The 18,783-nt window shown below is 40.2% G+C and overlaps 1 protein-coding gene across 1 annotated transcript in view; it reads left to right on the top strand.

Annotated features, from left to right (window-relative positions):
* Nucleotides 1-2,152: 2,152 nt before the first annotated feature.
* apbb1ip (amyloid beta (A4) precursor protein-binding, family B, member 1 interacting protein) overlaps nt 2,153-18,783 on the top strand; it is a 31,102-nt gene continuing 14,471 nt past the window's right edge. Inside the window, exons 1-6 of the mRNA XM_015955443.3 lie at nt 2,153-2,617; nt 9,302-9,361; nt 9,743-9,830; nt 10,858-11,147; nt 12,386-12,463; nt 16,482-16,641. Coding sequence (XP_015810929.3) covers nt 9,302-9,361; nt 9,743-9,830; nt 10,858-11,147; nt 12,386-12,463; nt 16,482-16,641 — 676 coding nt within the window. The 5' untranslated portion in view covers nt 2,153-2,617. The remainder of the gene's footprint in view (nt 2,618-9,301; nt 9,362-9,742; nt 9,831-10,857; nt 11,148-12,385; nt 12,464-16,481; nt 16,642-18,783) is intronic.

The following is an 18,783-nucleotide window of genomic DNA, read 5'->3' as shown; positions in this document are numbered from 1 at the left end:
TTTGGTGTCCATCTGTTTGTCAACCTCAGCGCACGAGAGGAAATGAGGGCGGTTGGGACACATGCCTGCACCCAGGGTGTTTGCTTAATTCATCACATCTCACGAATGGCTCTCCAAGTCACATGGTGTTATTTAGTCCCCCTCCCCTCAAAGAAAGAGAAAGGTGGTCTGTTTTTCTCATCAAATCTGAGGCAGATCTAATAGAAGATAAATCCTAATAGAGGATTATATTTTGCTGCAAAAGTAGAGCAAAACATTAGATCTTGAGCATATTTTACACGCATTTGTGCACATGTGAAGCTTCAACGTAATGAAAATAATAAGTGGAATCTTCTTTAATGGCCTCCCAGGTGAACTCACAGATAAATACAAATACTTATCTATGTCTGCATGTTCAGATAAGAACAGCCTTTATGTAGACATGTGATAACTTTCTGAACAGCCTATGTTTAGAGAAATGGAGTTTCCTGATAAGCTAACCGCTAGTCCCAGCCTACCATGCGAGCTCATACTGAAAGACACTCAAAATAAATGCATTAATGTTGTGCACAAATGGGTCTTAAGATGAAAAAACTAAACAATAGCAGCTGGGGCTGTAGCAAAGCCTCGATGACGTCGACGGCTCGATTCTAAAAATTCGTCAACGTCAGATCCGGTAGTCGGCGCACCACGCCCACTTGTTGCATCCCCAGGAGTTTGTAAATAGAGGAGGAATCTGCCTGTTTTTCCTCTAGTTCGCCCTCTTCTCCGCCTTCACTAACATCTCCACCAAATACCGAAGACCCGGAACAACGTCCGTCCGCTACTAGGTTCCTTTCTTGTTTTTCCCCTTCGTCTCCCGGCAACGGACAACAACTTCCGGGGTCAGATTTGCTGCTTCGTCTCTATCGCAGATGTAGAAAATCACCGGGAGCGTTTCTCCCTTCATAAAGGAGCTTCTTCCAGACATTAGGAGAGCTGTTTTGGTGGTAGCAGTCTCTCCTCCGTGCTGGTCTGTTTGCTGCTGGGTGTTTTTGGTTTATTTAAACTTGGTAACTTGAACTTAACGTTGGTAAAGCTACTGTTAGCATCTTCGCTAACAGCTTCTTGCGTTTGGATAAGCTGTTACGTTTTGGTTTAGAGCTCATCGTTTTTGTGGTGTAGATCTCCCTTTTATTACATTTAGAGTGTTGTGGGTTTTCGGTTTAGTTTAAAATATCACCTTGAGTTTGGTTTAACCGCCCAGTTTAGAGTTTGGACCTTTGGAGATACTTATTTTGGTCCAGAACCCAGTAATCTTTGCCCAGTGGGACAGCCCTACTTATTTGTACTTTTGTTTTAATTCGCCACAGGCAGAATTAGTTTTATTATTCCCAACCAGTGGGTGGAAAGATTTATGATTTTTTGTTGTTGTAAATAAACCTGATCATCATTTTAACTTTTAAATCCCGTTATTGTCCCTTCCTTTTTGCACACGAGCCAAACTCCCCAGGAAGGGTCGTAACACCACTCGCCTCACGCACATAAGTGACCAAAACAAAGCAGCATGGAGACACTCCGTCTCCAACCACCTCTCAGGCAGCAGCCTGCACTCCCAAGTTCTACACGTCACCAGAACATAACCAACCAACACAATAAAAGCAGTGTTATACAAAATGGAAGGCCTGTAGTGTTTACTCTCTTACAGTAACAATTTATCAACGTTTTGGAGGAATTTATTAGAGATTTTTTGGTTTTTATTAACTGTGCAATAGTCAAATAATCATTAGATTGTGTAAATAGTCAATAGAATAGTCGACTATTCGATAAAATAATCGTCAGAATAATCGTTTTAAAAATAATCGTTTACCCCAGCCCTACTAGCAGCTGAATGTTGCACTTCCTGTTGATTCAGTGGTGAAATGTGGCAGGATTTTCCAAACGTATCTGCATGAATATCTGGAGTATAATGGTTCACACACACTCGGACCAGCCATTTCCTCTTCAGTCCTGGTTGATTTAAATGCAGCTTCTTCAAAATGATGCCTTTAAGAGGTAATATTTACGTGTTTTAAATTTCCTAAAATTCTGACTTTCAGTAAAATTACAGAACAGTTTTGAGTTTTGGACTTTTGTAAATCATTTTAATGTATTTTTATGAAGCAGAGTGTTGCATTGCGCAGACTTGACCCTCCTGACAGAAGACCAATGCTGTAAATCGGTTTCAGGGGTGAATAATTAACCCTTCTGCAAGCTGATTCAGCTGTTTGCCTTTCTTCATCCGATTCACTCAAGTGTTTTTCAGTCCTGACTTCCAGCTAAATCAAACCCATCTTTTTTAATTGGTAACTTGTCTAGCCTAGAGACCGTTTGCTGTGACAGCTGCTGATGAGGAGCACGTTTTAGAGGGATCGTCCAGCACAGCAGAAAGATTTCAGCTCTGTGCAAGAATGCAGCAGCAGGTCTAGACTCGAACTTCCGCATTGAGCAGGAAGAAGTCAACAGAGAACCGAATCAACACACCCAGATCTGACTACACGTGTCTGTTATCTTTTCTCGTGTTCAGTTACAGGCTATAACATTTTGAAGTGGAGCTAATGTCCATCAGGCTTTTATTTAGAGACTATCTGGTGAAACAAGGCTAAAAACCTCAAAGAAGGTGAGTTAAATCTTTGTTAAACTTATCTTTAAACCCAAAAAAGCTCTTAAAGCTGTTTTTTTTTCCTTAATATTGAGTTTGTTGAGAACGTCATTCTCCTTATTCAGTACCTGGTCGCTGTGTTTATGCTTCATTTTGACTCTTCTGAGAAATATGACTTTTATAGTAAGGATAAAAAAGGTGAAAGACATAAAAAATCCTGCCTGAGAATCCAGTCAGAGGCATAAACGGAATAAGATTCTATATAAAATGGCACAAATCTGTTTGTATGGATTGATGTTTGGGACAAAAACAAGAATTTGAATGGATTTTCAAAAGGATGTAAGTTCATATGTGCTCTGATCAGCTGGGTGGAACCCGTTTTAGACGCTTGGGTTACACAACAACCACACAACAGCTAACGGCGTAATCACTTTTACACATTCTGATGTTAAATTACAGGAATTCTAACTGAATCAGATGGAGAATGCCTCTAGAAATACTTTTAGATCGACGATATTTCAGTGGTGAGGCTATTTTCTGGTTTTTGAGTGGCGCAAAAGCACCGTTTTTGTCATCTCACGCAGTCCGTGACTCATGGATGAATTTGTGTTGGTTTAAAAAAAACTCTTAATGTATCAGAGAGGAACTTGATTTCAACATCTAGGTTTGATTTAGAAATCCCCAGTGTGTGAACGCAGAGAAGAATTGTTCTTTTGTTTCAAGTCAGTTGCGACTCGTGTTTTTGATGCCCTGCAGTGTTCTGCTTTTCATCAGACATAAAGTATGTATGAGGCACCTATTGTAGCATAAAACATGGAGAAAATTATCATCATTTTGCCACTTATAGAATTTTACATTTAGCTCCTCATAACGATTAAAAACAGACTTTTAAAGTCCTCTTCTTTAGGTAATCACAATGTGATATCTAAACATTTAAAGATAAATCCAATTTCTAGTGTTAAAATACATATTTAGAATCAATATCTAAATATGTAGTTAAATACAAAAGTTGATCTATAAATATAGAAAATCTACTAACTTAGTAGCCTGGCAAGCCATCCCATATACAGTATGTGATTATATAGTCTGGCCACGGCCCAATGACAGCTCTCAGTCGTGGGGCGGGATCTACTTGTCTATCAAATTCTCTCCACATGCTTTTGGGTAACGAACAACGTGACATACTCACAACTTTGTCAGTCGTTGAGGCAGTCCGCCATACTCCGTCAAAGAAAATGCAAATACATCCTTTTTCTACATAAATTTAAGTACCTTTATCTGCTCTTGGCTAAAAGAAAAGCCCAAGTCTAAATAGTCCAAAGATGATGCCAAAGCTACTTGAAACAAGCCATCGCCATCTTTGTTTTTTCAGTAGCATCCCACCTACTAACAGAGTTCTTTGATTGGCCCACCAAACCAATTGAGCTTTGTGATTGGGCCGCTACACGTAGCTGTCGTCATCTTAGTTTCACTCAGTTGCAGTAATACCCCTCCCCTCCCCACCCCCCACCCCCCACCTGACTGTGATTGGCCCACCAAACCAGAGCGCTGTGATTAGACCGCCACGGATCTCAGTCAACGAGGCAGTCTGCCATACATTGTGGAAGAAGCAAGGAAAAGGACAAAAATACATTGTTGTTCTAAGTAAACATGCTGCAATTGGCCAGCCACGATACCGGCTGGGGCTGTGGAGGTTCTAACGGGGCGTTTAGACTGACGTGTCAAACTAACTCATCAAAATGAGGGTCTAGATTCAGGGCTACTAATTTAGCCCATCAGAATAAAAGTGAGGTGAAGAGATTTCCTATATAATGTCTGAGTCCTTTTAATGGAGATTTGATTTTACTATTGTTTATTTTTTTTACATCAATGTTCCTTTTTGAGTTTCCCACTCAGAAATTCTTATTCCCTTTGAAAGAACATTGAGATCTTAGTTAAGGGTTCACCTCACCCCACACTTAGTTTAAAGGGACTTTACAGAGTTTTGAATTTTTATGCTCGCGACTGCCCCCTCTGGCCAAAAGCGTAACGGCAGCTTCAATAGTAGGCTCGTGCACGAGGCGCGCATGCTGTACGTGCACACCCTTTAACGAAAATAACAGCTGAGACAGTCCCGTGTGTGTGTGTGTGTGTGTGTGTGTGTGTGTGTGTGTGTGTGTGTGTGTGTGTGTGTGTGTGTGTGTGTGTGTGTGTGTGTGTGTGTGTGTGTGTGTGGCCCGGAGGACAGAGGACAGGAGAACGCGCAGCTAATTAATTAATTAATTTGGTTCTGTACCTTTCTCTTCAGCACAGCTGACAAAGGTTTATGATGGGTCAGTCCTCCTGCATGCTCAGATCATTCCCTTCCCTTGCTTGAAAAATTGTTCCAAAATGAAAGTTGAACCCACATCTTTTTTATCCATGAATTCAATGCCGTTCGGCAAGTCTCAAAGAAAATTTGGGCATCTTCTTGTAAAAAAATATACCATTAATGTAAAAAAGAAACTCCAAATAAACTATGTTCACACCCAGAATGGAACCCAGGTCCTCACCATGAGAGTCAGACATTTTACTAGGTGAGCTACACGCCAGTAACATTTGATGTGTCTGTAACATTTATATCCTTGAGGACAGCTGAAGCAACGTCAATCCAAAGAACGGTTCGGAGCGAAAATGGCTATTTTGTCGCTAATTTGCAGGAAATATCTAGAAGAAAGTTCTACAGAAAGTAGCTAAGGGTCCTCAGAAATGTAGCTAGCTTTGTCACTAGGCGTTAGGAGCACTACCTCTCTCTCTGCTGCTAAAGCTACGGATAGCAAATGCTACGGGAGATGTCTGAGCGTGAACGCGCATGAAGCAGCCTGCTCGACCCGAGCATCTCTCTTTTTCTGTGATTTTACAGAAAAACAGGCAATCACAGAAAAAATGCCAGGGCTCATTCTACAGGACCAGGGCATTGCAGGAGAATGTATGAAGAAGAAATTTATTATTTCTATACATGTTTTGGCTGTCAAAATTCCTTATAGTCCCTGTAAAAGTTTTATAGGTTCACTTTTTTATCTAAAACACAGAAATCCCAGAAGAGTTTCATGCTTCAATTTGTAGTTGCAGAAGTTGCTTGCATGTTTGTTTGTTGACAACGAGGAAGTGCAATCTCTCTTTTGCTCTCTCCATCTCACTTCACAGAAGACACTTTTTGCACTTTTTTTTCCTGTTTAAATATTTTCCAAATCTGAGGAAGAAAATCACACAATTTCATGCAAAAACGCTCAACCAGGCGTTAGTACATTGGGTTTTCTGCTATTGTTGACAGCTGAAGTCCAAGTATGAAAACAGGATTCATGCATTTAATACATTTAACACACGTTGTTGGTTTCTCACACAGAGGTGGTTTTATTCGCTCATATTAGTTTGTGGAAAACAGTTTTTTCCAGTTGATAGCCTGGTCAGCCATCCCCATGCTTCCTGATGGGAAGCATCGGTTCTCTGTAATTAAACAGAGGACGAGGCAGGCCAGGCGAACTTGTTGAGTTTATCAGTTTTGCTAATGTGTGAGAAGGAAGTGTCTGAACTCCATTTCTGACTTCATCAGCAGTTTTACTTTCAGCCATTTCCATTCTTTACAAGTGCTGCGTCAAAGATGGATGCGGTCCATTTAACTGGTGCTAAATACAGTTTTCATGTCAGATAAACCCAGTAGTGGTGATGGTCCTCCATCATGGCCACTTGTGTTTAGGGGAAATAATGGTGCCTCCAGGGTGGCAGAATGACACCGGCTAAATCTGCAGGTGGCTTCTGACACCATTTCCTTTTCAGTTTCAACACATGTGACAGGAAGTTTCCTCTCCACCACTTCCTCCCACCCAGTGAGCCCACCCCTCCATCCTACTCAGAGGCAGAGAATGTAACTGGAAATTGTCCCTCACCAGGAGGGAAAACATGATAAGAACCTCAATAATGATGTGATGTAATGAAACCCTTACATATTTGCCTTTTATAAAGCGTCGCATAAATATAATCATTCATTTGTCAGACAGGGTTTGTAAAGTTTTTATAATTAAATTCCACACATTTCTAACTTTGATGGCCCGCTTAGCCTCCGTGATTTGATCCCACATGAAAACATTTGTTTAAGAGGAAAAGCACGATGAGTCTAACCGCGGAGAATAAAACGCGAGGAGGAGATCAAAGTAAAGAGTCTGGTTTGTAAAATGCTCCGAAGCCTCGTGAGACTGTTTATTGGCAAGCCGTTTAAATGAAAATCTGTCCTGAGCATGAGTTAGGTAAGCGCTAAAACATGCTCGGCACAGTGCAGCCGGGTGGGGTGGGTGAGGGGGGGTTGTGTGGCCCCGTCGAACCTTCTACAGATCAGTGAAGAGAGAACTGAAATTCTCATCTATGCCTCTGACAAGCTAACGATGAGACTGTTATCCACACCTTCAGCACCCCACGCTTAAACTGGCTTTTCACTTGTTTTTAATTAGTATGTTGTAGTTAATTACCGATTCATAATTATTAGCAGTTGCGGAAAGGCCTAAATATGGCACCCATCACTAGAAGAAGCCTGCCTGACATCTTTAATCCACACGCTGCGTTTCTGTCATTAATGTGACAGCAGAGGAAACACGCCCCCGTCTGCTAGCGCTTTATTTCTAGCGTAGGAAACAAAAACAAGCACCTTGTTTTGACGGCAAATTCTGGACCAACATAGCATTTGCTTTAAGAAATGAGGCAGGAAATAATGTGTAACTGAGACAGCTGACTGTGTGTAATTACAATATGTCCTAAAGAGCTGTAGTCAGTGGTTCCTGCCTTAAACTCAAATAATTCATCCTGGCACATTTTCAAACATGCAATCAGGTGTTTGGAGCTAAGGTGTAAGAGTCGTTATTTTGCTGTTTCGGGTGTTCATTGTTATTATTTAAAAAGCTTTTGTATTTTATAACTATTATCTTGCAGTTACACTGCACTTGACTCTGATAAAATGGCTCAGTTTGGAGTTAGAGGGTTTTAAATGAAACATTTCCTATCAAACATCTGCAACGTGACTCGACACGTCCTGACAAACTTAACTCCCTGAAGTTATGCAAACACTTTGTTCTTTCTCATCCAGTCTCACTAGAAGATGTTTTGCAAGACAGCATATGCTTCAGGACTCTATTTCTGCAAGTTTCAAACTAAACTGCTTGTGTGAAGTGTTTAACCTTCATTTCGTCCATGCAAACTGATTTATTTGGTGTTTTGTTTTGTCCTCAATGCTAACAAGACAGAGACCCTGATCGCTGCACCCCCGGAACCTCAACCAAAAATCGAGCAAGGAATTGCCTGTTTTTGCCCATCATCCAAGGCCAACATTAGAAACCTAGGAGTTATTTTTGATCCAGCTTTAAGTTTAGACTCACACGTCAAAACCATCTCCCGCTCTTGTTTCTTTCAACTGAGAAACATGTCAAAAGTCCGTAAACTGGTTTCTACTGCAGATATGGAAAAAATCATCCATGCCTTTGTGTCATCACGCTTAGACTATTGTAACTCTCTTTTTATTGGTCTCAGCAAAACCTCCCTGTCACGCCTTCAAGCCATCCAAAATGCAGCAGCCAGACTCCTAACCAAATCCAGCAGACGAGCTCACATCACTCCGGTTTTACAGTCCCTCCACTGGCTCCCGGTAGAATATAGAATTCAGTTTAAAGTTTTAGTCCTGATCTATAGAGCTCTTAACAACCAGGCTCCAAGCTACCTATCTGAGCTTTTAACCCCACAAACCACCTCTCAGAACCTTAGATCCACATCTGAAAACCTCCTGGCTGTTCCTCGAACCAGACTGAAAACCAAAGGGGACAGGGCCTTTCAGACTGTTGCACCCAGACTTTGGAACAGCTTGCCTTCAAATCTCCGTCTCTCTAACACTGTAGAGATCTTTATCATCTAAAAACTCACCTTTTCATCCAGGCGTTCCCTCCCTAAATGTTTCAAAAAGATGGCTTTGTTCGGGTTCACACCTTCACTTTGTTTATACTCATGATTTTATTTTCTATTTTATCACTGCTATTGTTTTTCTGATGTTTTTATTGGTTAGAGGTATTTGCCCTGATCTTTATCATGTTGTACAGCGCTTTGTGATTTATATCTGTGAAAGGCGCTATATAAATAAACTTTTACTTACTTACTTACTTACTTACATTTGGATCAGTTTTAAAGACACGAACCCCCCAAAAATCAATTTAGTTGAATGTTTAAAATGAAGGACATCTTTAACACCAAATTATCTGATTTCTGCTAGACTTCTCGAGTGCTTTTAGCACGGCTGAAAAGGGAATTTTATTTGAGTAACTTGGAAAAATGACATGGGCATGTTGGAAACAGCTCCAGACTGTCTCGAGTCTTACCTGAGTCACGGGAACTTTCTGCTTACGTAACTAACCCTTGTGGTCTGGTATGCTTGTTACTGTTCAGCCTAAATATGTTTCATAATTGTTGCGGACATCTGACACAAGGTTCTGGATGTTTCTATTTTTCTACCATTGAGAAAACCACTTGAATGATTTCCAAAGACTTTAAGCATTTAGCAAAGGTAAAAGCTAGTTTTAGTAAACATGCTACTAGATTTATTTATTTGACACACAAAATGTGATTTATGGTTGTGTTCACATCTTCTGATAGCAGCTGCAGTTCTTGCCCTTAAAGGTAAAAAAAAAAAGTTTAATTTTTGTTGTTGACCAGATGGAAGACATCGATGCCATGTTCAGCGACCTGCTGGGGGAGATGGACCTCCTCACCCAAGTGAGTTCACTCTGCATGTTTTCATGGCTTTCAGACTTAAATTTTCCTTTTCATCATTTTTTCTTCTTGGTTTTATGATAAATTTGTGTTAACAGAACCTACATCCCCAGGAATCTACATATCAAGTTTGGACAAACGTTTTAATGGACCATTTTATATTTTCATATTGCTGACAACTTTTATGTTATTTTCAAACCTTGATGCATTTTTAATGACTTTTAATTTTTTGAAGTGATCGTCTTATTTAGAAAAAAGGCTGTAATGAAGACAGTTTAAGATTCAGGACGGTGAAGCAGTAGATGGCTGAGCTGGTTGAGCCTTCGGCTCTCAGAAACTGCGACCACTCCTCACCAAACATAATCTACTCTTTTCTTTCTGCAGAGCCTCGGAGAGGAAATACCACCTCCTGCACCTCTCCCCAACACCAAAAAAGAAGTCAGCTTCACCATGGACTTTGCTAACTTTAATGGTGACTTAGATTTTTCTTCTCATGCACTTAGTTTTGAAATGTCTTTCACAATATTTTGACACCTCAGCTAGACGACAGTTAACATCAAGAAACGTACTTAGATTCATAGAGGTCATTAATGTCCACCATTCTGTTGTTTTGCTTTTTATTTTTGGCCTCTCAGTATTTGAAATGTTGGAGGCCAAAGAGTGGCTGAAATAGGAGGTGAAACAACCCATTCATTTTTCAATCATCCATCCATTTATCCATCCATCAATTCACCCATGCTTCATCCATCCATCCAATCATACATCCGTCCATGGACGTAATTTTGGGGGGGGGGGGGGGGGACATGTCCCCCCCACTTTTTCCAAAGTCAAGTTTTGACCCCTGCACTTTTTACCATCCAAAAACAATTTTACGCTATACTAAATTGACACTGGTTGAGCTCTAGGACCAAGCGGAAAACAACCGTTTTGTGTTGAAGCCTGTTTCCCATTAGAGCATACTGTAAAGGTCCCCCCCCCCCCCGCCCCATGTCCCCCCACTTCTAAAGTGAAAATTACGTCCATGCATCCGTCCATCCATTTATCCATCCATGTACCCATCCATCTATGCCTCATCTATCATTAGTAAAATAAATAGTAAAATAGAAAGTGAGACCAAAACTTGTTCAAAAAGACATGAAAGAAAAATGAAACTGGATCAAATCTGTTTATTTTTAATTGTGTTGCAAACACAACTAATATTGAACTTTCTGTATGAGGGCCTAAAATGCAGAAATATTAATGGTCTTTTCAAATTATACAAAAATGATTACAGTTAAGGGCAGAGAATCAAACCAACAGATGGCCAATTTGAAAAACTAAATGTGATTCAAACAGAAAACTGAAAATAAACTCATTACTTAAGTTTTACAAGAGATTTGAGCAATCTAATTTCTAAACTGTAACTAAACCCACAGACCACGACAGTCTCGTCTTAACAGCAAAATATTTAAATTTTAATGTTTTATTGGTGATTCTTTACTGACAAAACTCTTTATCAGAGTCTCTACATGAGCTGGAGGACACTGACTTGGACGCGCTCATGGCTGACCTGGTAGCTGACCTCAGCGCCACAGAAGAGAAACTGACCGCAGAGATCCAAGGTCTGAAGGCGCCATCACCACCTCTGCCAAACCTACCGCCTCCACCCAGAGACCTGAGCTTCCCGCCGGCCCCCTACGACTCATCATCATCTTCGTCATCATCATCGTGTAGAGACAGCAGCAGCAGCCTTGTTAGCACATCGGCCACCTCCCCTCTGCCGCCTCCTCAAGCAGGAAAGCCATCAAAGGTAAATCAGCTCCAACTACATGAGGAATGAACTTTTTTCCTCAAAGGTTTATTAAAGATCACGTATTACACACATATTTGTTGCCCAAGACAAGTTTCCTTTTAGTGACATTATAGCTTATCTTACCTTACCTTTGAAATGAATGGTCAATAGATGTCATTTACATAAAATTAAGTAAAATAAATGAAATCCTGAAAAAGAAAACTAGGGGGACATGTCTTTACTCCAAACGTATAGTTTATGTTGTGGCCCAACAAGGTGGGCTTTTACATAATTGGGGGCTCGTCCAGGATATCTCTTGGATCATAAGGGACTGACTGCCATTTGGTGCAATCAAGGGGTGCACTACTACAGTCTGCCCATTTACTGTCAATTTGCTTTACTGACAAAAGATGAACAAAACATACCCAGCTGGGGTCTTGAAAATGACTCAGAAAGGCAGGAATGGATCAATAATATGAAATAGTTTCCGATACTGTCCCTGTAATCAAGTTTTAAGTAGTCTTTGTGAGCCTTTGAAGGGTGAGCTCATAGCAGGATTGTACGTTTGTTTCATTCGCCCGAGACGTGTGAGGTGAAACAGTCAAAGGTCTGTCTGGAACAGATCAAACACGGCCGTGAGGAGACTGTAACTGTAAGGGGAAGGGGGGGGGGGGGGGGGGGGGCAGTCAGACAGGCATTATTGCTTTAACAGGAAATGTGACCTCATCTAGCTGAGGTGAAGCGTGTGCAGAGGCAGAGAGAGGGTTGGCAACAAGTGGCTGTCTCACTGGGCTGTGTGTGAAAGAAAAGTAGTCATGCAAATTATTTAAGAGTTGCAAAGAAATTTAAAAATGTTTTATTTAACTATTTGTTATTTTAGATTTTAAAGTAGATAAACATTAATTAATTAATATAAATAAATATCCTGACCCAAAATATTGACAACAGATCTAAGTTTAACAGAGTCAAATATTCTGTGTTCACTGGAATCATGGATGTTTAAATGTAACCTATGACAACAACAATCCAAAAATAATAAAAATAAGGTGATAATAATGTTTGGTAAAAAAAAATTACTTTTCATTTGATCATCTCCATAAATGTATTTATTTTGTTTCATAGTTTTTTCATTTAAGTTCAGTGCATGCTGAAGTAGCTCAAAGGTGAATCAGGGTATGGTTTATCTATAGACGGTGCAACTTTAGTACTACAAGACGACTCAGTTGTCTCCTTACTGTGTTGTTTGTTTTGTTTAGGAGGACATAGAAGCACAGATGAAAGCTGACAAAATCAAACTTGCACTTGAGAAGCTTAAAGAAGCCAAGGTGAAAAAGGTAAGTCAAGTTTTATCTAGCCACCATCCTAACGCCCTTTCTCTGTTTGAACATGACATAAAAGTGTATATGGTACATGTGGCTTATAATTATTATTGTCATAAATAATTCTGATATTACTCCTGCTTAAAAATGTGTTTACATGCAACAGGACTGATGAGCTAAAAGCTAATTCTAGTGCTGTGCTAAAACTAGCTATTAGCCTATCAATCATGAGGATGTAAACACTAGTTTTCCTAATCAAATCTGTAAGATGGCCATTATTTACAGGTTTTACACAGAAACAGGCTTGCACATCCCTTTAAGATTATATTTAAATTAATACATAAAAATCTTCTATTACAAGAGTCTTTTATGGGTGTTTCCATGCAGTATTGTTACTGTAAAACTGCCTTGCTTTGCCTAATATAGCACAAACCTGTGGAAGTGAGAGTTTGTTGTCTTCTTGCTCAGGAGTTGCAGAATTACCGGCTGTGGTTAGAGCAAGTGGTCAGTGACCCTCAACCTTCAGATGAATCAGCTGGTTTCTGAAGATAGATGAATGCACACAAATGTAGAAGCAAGAACCATTCTGAAACCAGAAATGGTTTATTTGACCTCAAGTCAAAACAGGTTTTTGTGGTACACAAAAAGCCTGAATGAAACCGATCAATCAAAGACACTCTGAAGTAAAACTCAGGGAGCTGGTTTTGTAAAAAGCTGGACTGGTTTCCACAGCTGGACTGGTTTCCACGTTATACAAGGATAAAGGTTCTGCTTCAGAACAGAAATAGACCTCAGATGACATTAAAGTCCACTCGGACACCTGAGAATCACCCTGATGGTAAAGCAGAAACGGTCATTAAGTGTGCACAACCAGTTATTAAACTGGCTGGATCTGGACTCTGACACTCTGGAGCCCTGCGGTCCAGTTTATCACAGAAATCATCCATAACACTGAGAGCTGGAGTGGGAGATGAGTTATTAAACCAGGAAATGTAACATCTCACATCTTTATTCAATGAACTTGAACAGAAACTGTTTCTCATTATGGTGCAGGAGTCCTTCCCATTCATTTCCCAACTGCAGTCAGAGAACAGATATTTGTCCCTGCAATGTGTCAAAAGCTGCAGTGAAACAAGGACACAGCTTCCCTTTGTGTCCTTCCCTGCTGAGTATTAAAATTCAGTAAATCAACCAACAAGAGAGTATATACGAGACCCCTGGTGAGTGTTTTTATGGAAGCATTGAATTAAAAATAGTTTTTTATGTAAATGGTCACAATGTGACACGCTTGAAGTAGAGCATCAGTTAATAACACGTGCAATAAAACTTAATCGTCTTGTTAGTTTGATGAAAAAATCAAAAAGTAGCCAGGCAATCTAGCTCTGTACCACACCTCTAAGAGGAAAAGGAACATGGTTTTATTATTGTTGTGTCCTCGGGCAAGACACTTAACTCGCCTTGCCTGCTGGTGGTGGTCGGAGGGACCGGTGGCGCCAGTGTTCGCCAGGCCTCGCCTCTGTCAGTGCGCCCCAAGGCAGCTGTAGCTACATCGTAGCTCATCCCCACCAGCATGAACAGTGTTGGGAGTAACGCTGTACAAAAGTAATTAATTACTGTAATGCATTGCTTTTTGCTGTAATGTGGTAATGTAAGGCATTACAGGGAAAGAAAATGGTAATATTTACTCGGTACAATTGTCAGTAACGCAGTAATTACAATGCATTTTTAAACCCAGAATCAAGCTGCGTTTCTTAAAAATTCAAATTGCGGGAAACCCAAAAAAAGTTCCACTATCTGCATATATTACGTCATTTATGGACTCAGCTTTGCAGACAAGCGAGGACGCAGTGGTAACGGCTCAAATCCAGCTGCATCCTGTGCGCGGCCGCTGTAACATTCACAAAATCGCTCCACTAAAACAAAATAATTCACCTGCGATCATTCATCTCAGCGCATGTTCTCTGGTATTCTGTACTTTTCTGACGTGCTTTGCCTCAGCTGAGTTCATAATCTGTGCTCCGGTGATTTCAACTCATTGCTGCTGGAGCGCCGCACATGTGAAGATCCCTTTGGCTGAATAGTTAGAAAGTAGGAAATCTAGGAAACGGATTTTCTGGAAGACGGAGAGAACATGCAGCGTGCAGGACGGTTAGAGAGAGAAAGGGCAGGAAATTATTCAAATAAAATCAAGAAAACAAAACAAAGTGCTTGAAAAGAAAAAAATGTAGGTAGATTTATTCCCAATACTCATTTTTACCAGTGAAAAGCAATAATATAAGCATTTAATATTTATACATGTGATAGAATCAGATCACCCCAGAAGTCAGTCCCACATCCAGGGCCGTATCAAGGCATTTGGGGACCAAGGCAAATATAGGCTTGGAGCCCCCACCACCTCACTCCCTGCTCGGTTAATATAAGATGGCAGCGTGCTGAGAGTACAGTTTGTTGTTGCTTCTATTTAATAAACAATCCTTCTAAAGAACTGTTTTTAACAGCAATCCTAGCTCAGACACCACATCACCTTCCACCGGATGTGTCATGAGTTCACCAGGCATCAGATTACAACACTCATACTGAAGTTGTTTTGTTGAAAGTAACTTAGAGTAATGCAAAAGTAGTGTAATGCCTTACATTTTAAAATCAGTAATATTGTAATGTAATGAATTACTTTAAAATGAGGGTAACAAGTAATAAATAATGCATTACAGTTTTGAAGTAACTTGCCCAACACTGAGCATGAATGTGGGTGTGAATGGATGAATGACTGATAGTGTTGTGAAGCGCCTTGGGGGGTTATTGAATCCTAAGAAGGAGCTATACAAATACAGTCCATTTACCATTATTGGGAACATTTTCATGCAAAACCCTGTGTTAGCAGTAATAAAAAAGTACTGTTAAATTAAATTAAATTAAAATAAACAGAACTGAACTTTTCGCACAACATGACCTTACCAAGTAACATACAAAAGGGTCCATTTTCACCTATTGATGATCAACACAATAACCTTTCATCTACAGAAATAAATCCACTTTCTGTGTGGCCTTCTAAATCCAGAAGGTTCTGCTCAGCGCGCGTTGACATCCCATGAAGACAAAACATTCAAATAGACACTCTGTCCAAAGGTCCTGCACTCTCTGCCGAGAAGCCAGACAACATTCTTCACTCTGAACAAGTGAAGACACCATGATTTTACAACTCATAAGCTGACAATAATCACATGTGATGAATGAACAAGATGTTTAAATGAAATGTTTGAATAATCTGTGCTTAAATCAATGAATCTGAAATGAATATTGTTCTTACAATGATCCATTTATATCACTAATCAGTATGTGTTGGATTTAACAATACATACACGTTACAGTAAGACATTACATTACCATACCATATTTATTTATAAAGCACCATTTCAAAATAGCATGGCAGCTAACCAAAGTGTTGTACATAAAAAAGCCAAATGCTTGAACAAGAAACACAATAAGAACAGGCAAAATACATAAGAACAAAGCATAAATCGTCGGAGATCAAAATCACTACTAAAAACAATAAAATAGGATAGCAGTTAACTGCACTATAAAAAATAAAATAATGCGAGGAATGATAAAAACGTTTGAAATGGCACAACTAAACATTCAAAGATCAATCAGATTGATCTTTCATATTTATATGGAATCATCACATCTTATTGGTCATAATTAATATGTTTAATTGCTACACAAGTACATATTTTAAATGTACAATTATAGTTTTTTTTTTCAATAACACCAAGTCTCCTTGAACATTAATAACAGGTCTAATTTGAACTAAATGAAGTGTTTTAGTAAAACAAGAAGAAGAAAAAGGCAGCATCCATATATTCCATATGTGGAAGGAGAGTCAAGGAAAGGTGACAAAAACAAAAATGGCCTTTCAGCCGACCTGGAAGCAGCTGACGGGATTCAATCAGACCTAAATCTCTGAAATAACACAATCAAATAATGCTAGTCGTTGTGATTGTAATTGTGATTAGTTGAACTTTTTTTCTGACAGCTGGTGGTGAAAGTGCTGATGAATGACGGCAGCTCCAAGACTCTGATGGTGGACGAGAGACAAACGGTTCGAGAAGTTCTCGACAACCTGTTTGAGAAGACGCACTGCGACGCTAACGTGGACTGGAGTCTGTGCGAGACGAACTACGAACTTCAGCTTGGTGAGCCACACTGTACATCCTCAGAAATAAATTAAATGGTCTTTAAAATACTTAAACTTGTCTATCTGACCCTGTTCAATGAGACAAACTGGTAATGCTTCAGCATATACATACATTTCCTAAGTCCCTCCACAGGCTTCTAGCTGCAAAACAAATACTTCACATGAACCTGGAGTGTTGACTAACTGAGTCAGTCAACGAGAGTGTGCCCCAGTTCCCAGCATGCACTATGGGGTGACACACTGTTGTGCCTGTCTAGCCTGGCAAGCCGTCCTGTTCATGTGAATATATAGTCTGGCCACGGCCGATTGACAGCTCTCAGTCATGGGGCGGGATCTACAGTTGTCTTTCAAACTGTCTCCACATGCTATTGGATACCAAACAACATGACGCACTCGCTGCTACAGATGTCAGTCAACGATGCAGACCACCACCCTCCATCAAAGAAGATGCAGTTACATCCCTTTTCCAAATAAACGTGTTCTTGACTCAAAGAAAATCCCAAGTCAGAGTAGTTCAAAGTTGATGCCCAAGCCATTTCAAATGAGCCATCTCCATCTTTGTTTGATCAGTAACATCCTGCCCACCAACAGAGTGTTGTGATTGGACATCCACAGAGCCGTTGCCATCATAGTTTTGCTCAGTTACCATAACATCCCGCCCATCTGGCTGATAGAGGGCTTTGATTGGCCCACTATGGATGTCTGTCAATGAGAAGTTTGCCATACATGATGGAAGAACAACATAAAACACGTGTCAAAAACAAAAAAATGATAGGTTTTCTAAATAAATGTGCTGTGATTCTCCAGGGCTGCGAAGTTCCAATGGAGCGTTGCTAGACCGTCAATTTTGCTTCAGCAAATGACGGTCTAGCTTCTAGGCTAGCGCCTTCCCCTTTGCACACCAACCTAGCTCTAATGCTAAGTCGAGCTGCATTGAATTAACGTCAGTCTGTAAACTGTGCAAGAGAAGGGAGCAGGGGCGAGAGCCATTGATGTTTGAATTTCTCCTGGAGGACATCGCTCTACGTACCCCAGCTTTAACCACATCCTAACAGAATGTTCCGGTTCTCCAATATCTGATCTGGTAACAGACCATAAGTTGTATGTTTTTCACATTCATTATGTGCTAAAGTCACCCTGACGAGGATTTGAACTTCACCATACAAAAGCGCCAATTTTGTTTCACGAGAACCCGTTAACGTGTGTTTAGTGTCTTCAGTGTGATTTTAGATGGATATAAAAGAATCATCAATCTTATGATTGCCTGTATTTCTCTTCTTTAGTTTCTCACACAAACAGTGTAGACAGGTGGCTTTAATTTGCTGCGTTGGACTTTGTCAGTCATCCTTCCAGGCATCCAGAAATAAAACCTGTATGATCTCAATCCTTCGTCTGAGCTTCCTGAGCTATATTTACTCTAGCTGCCGGACCTCCCCACCAGCCAGCTCTCCGTGATTCATATCTGCCAGATTCAAGAGCTGAACGCTAGTCCAGGATAAAAGTTGATTATTGTTTCAAATCTCAAAGATTTTCAAAGTAGTTCAGGCAAATGTTATGTTATTAACCTTTACATTGCTATTAGTTTCATATTCACGTTATCATAAATACTCATAATAATCATAAATACTACATTTTTGTGCTCAGAGTTTCTCACACTGCACCAGAAGGGCTAATTGTTCTTCATAAGGAGCATAACTGATTATGTAAAGACAAATGATTGATTGTTTACATTTTTCATCATGGAAAACTCATCTGAGCGGATTTATTACGACTCAGCTGACGGTGAGAATGAGTTTTCTGTTCAAAAGCAACAGACGATGATGTGTTCCATCGCTGCCAGTCAACATTTATGCCTAGTTTAGCTGTCTGACTCATAAGTTGTTATTTCTAGAACTGTCCACGCATAAATTATGTTTGCTGATGGTCTGACTCATTATCACAAGGGGTGGATATGGTCTCGTCACCTCCGACCGCTCAACGTGACAGCATCGACGTTTAGAAACAAACTGTTGTCAACTACCCGACTGCGCTACCAGCTTTCCCAAGCTTTAATCTTTCATCAAGAAAGAGTCAAGGCGGGTCTCGCCCAATAAACACTCGCAGCGACGTGTCTTCAAACAAAACCTTAGCTTTAAAATCA

The sequence above is a fragment of the Nothobranchius furzeri genome, chromosome 7 (assembly GCF_043380555.1).
Source record: "Nothobranchius furzeri strain GRZ-AD chromosome 7, NfurGRZ-RIMD1, whole genome shotgun sequence".
Taxonomy (NCBI): domain Eukaryota; kingdom Metazoa; phylum Chordata; class Actinopteri; order Cyprinodontiformes; family Nothobranchiidae; genus Nothobranchius; species Nothobranchius furzeri.
This window is presented reverse-complemented; position numbering and strand designations above follow the sequence as displayed.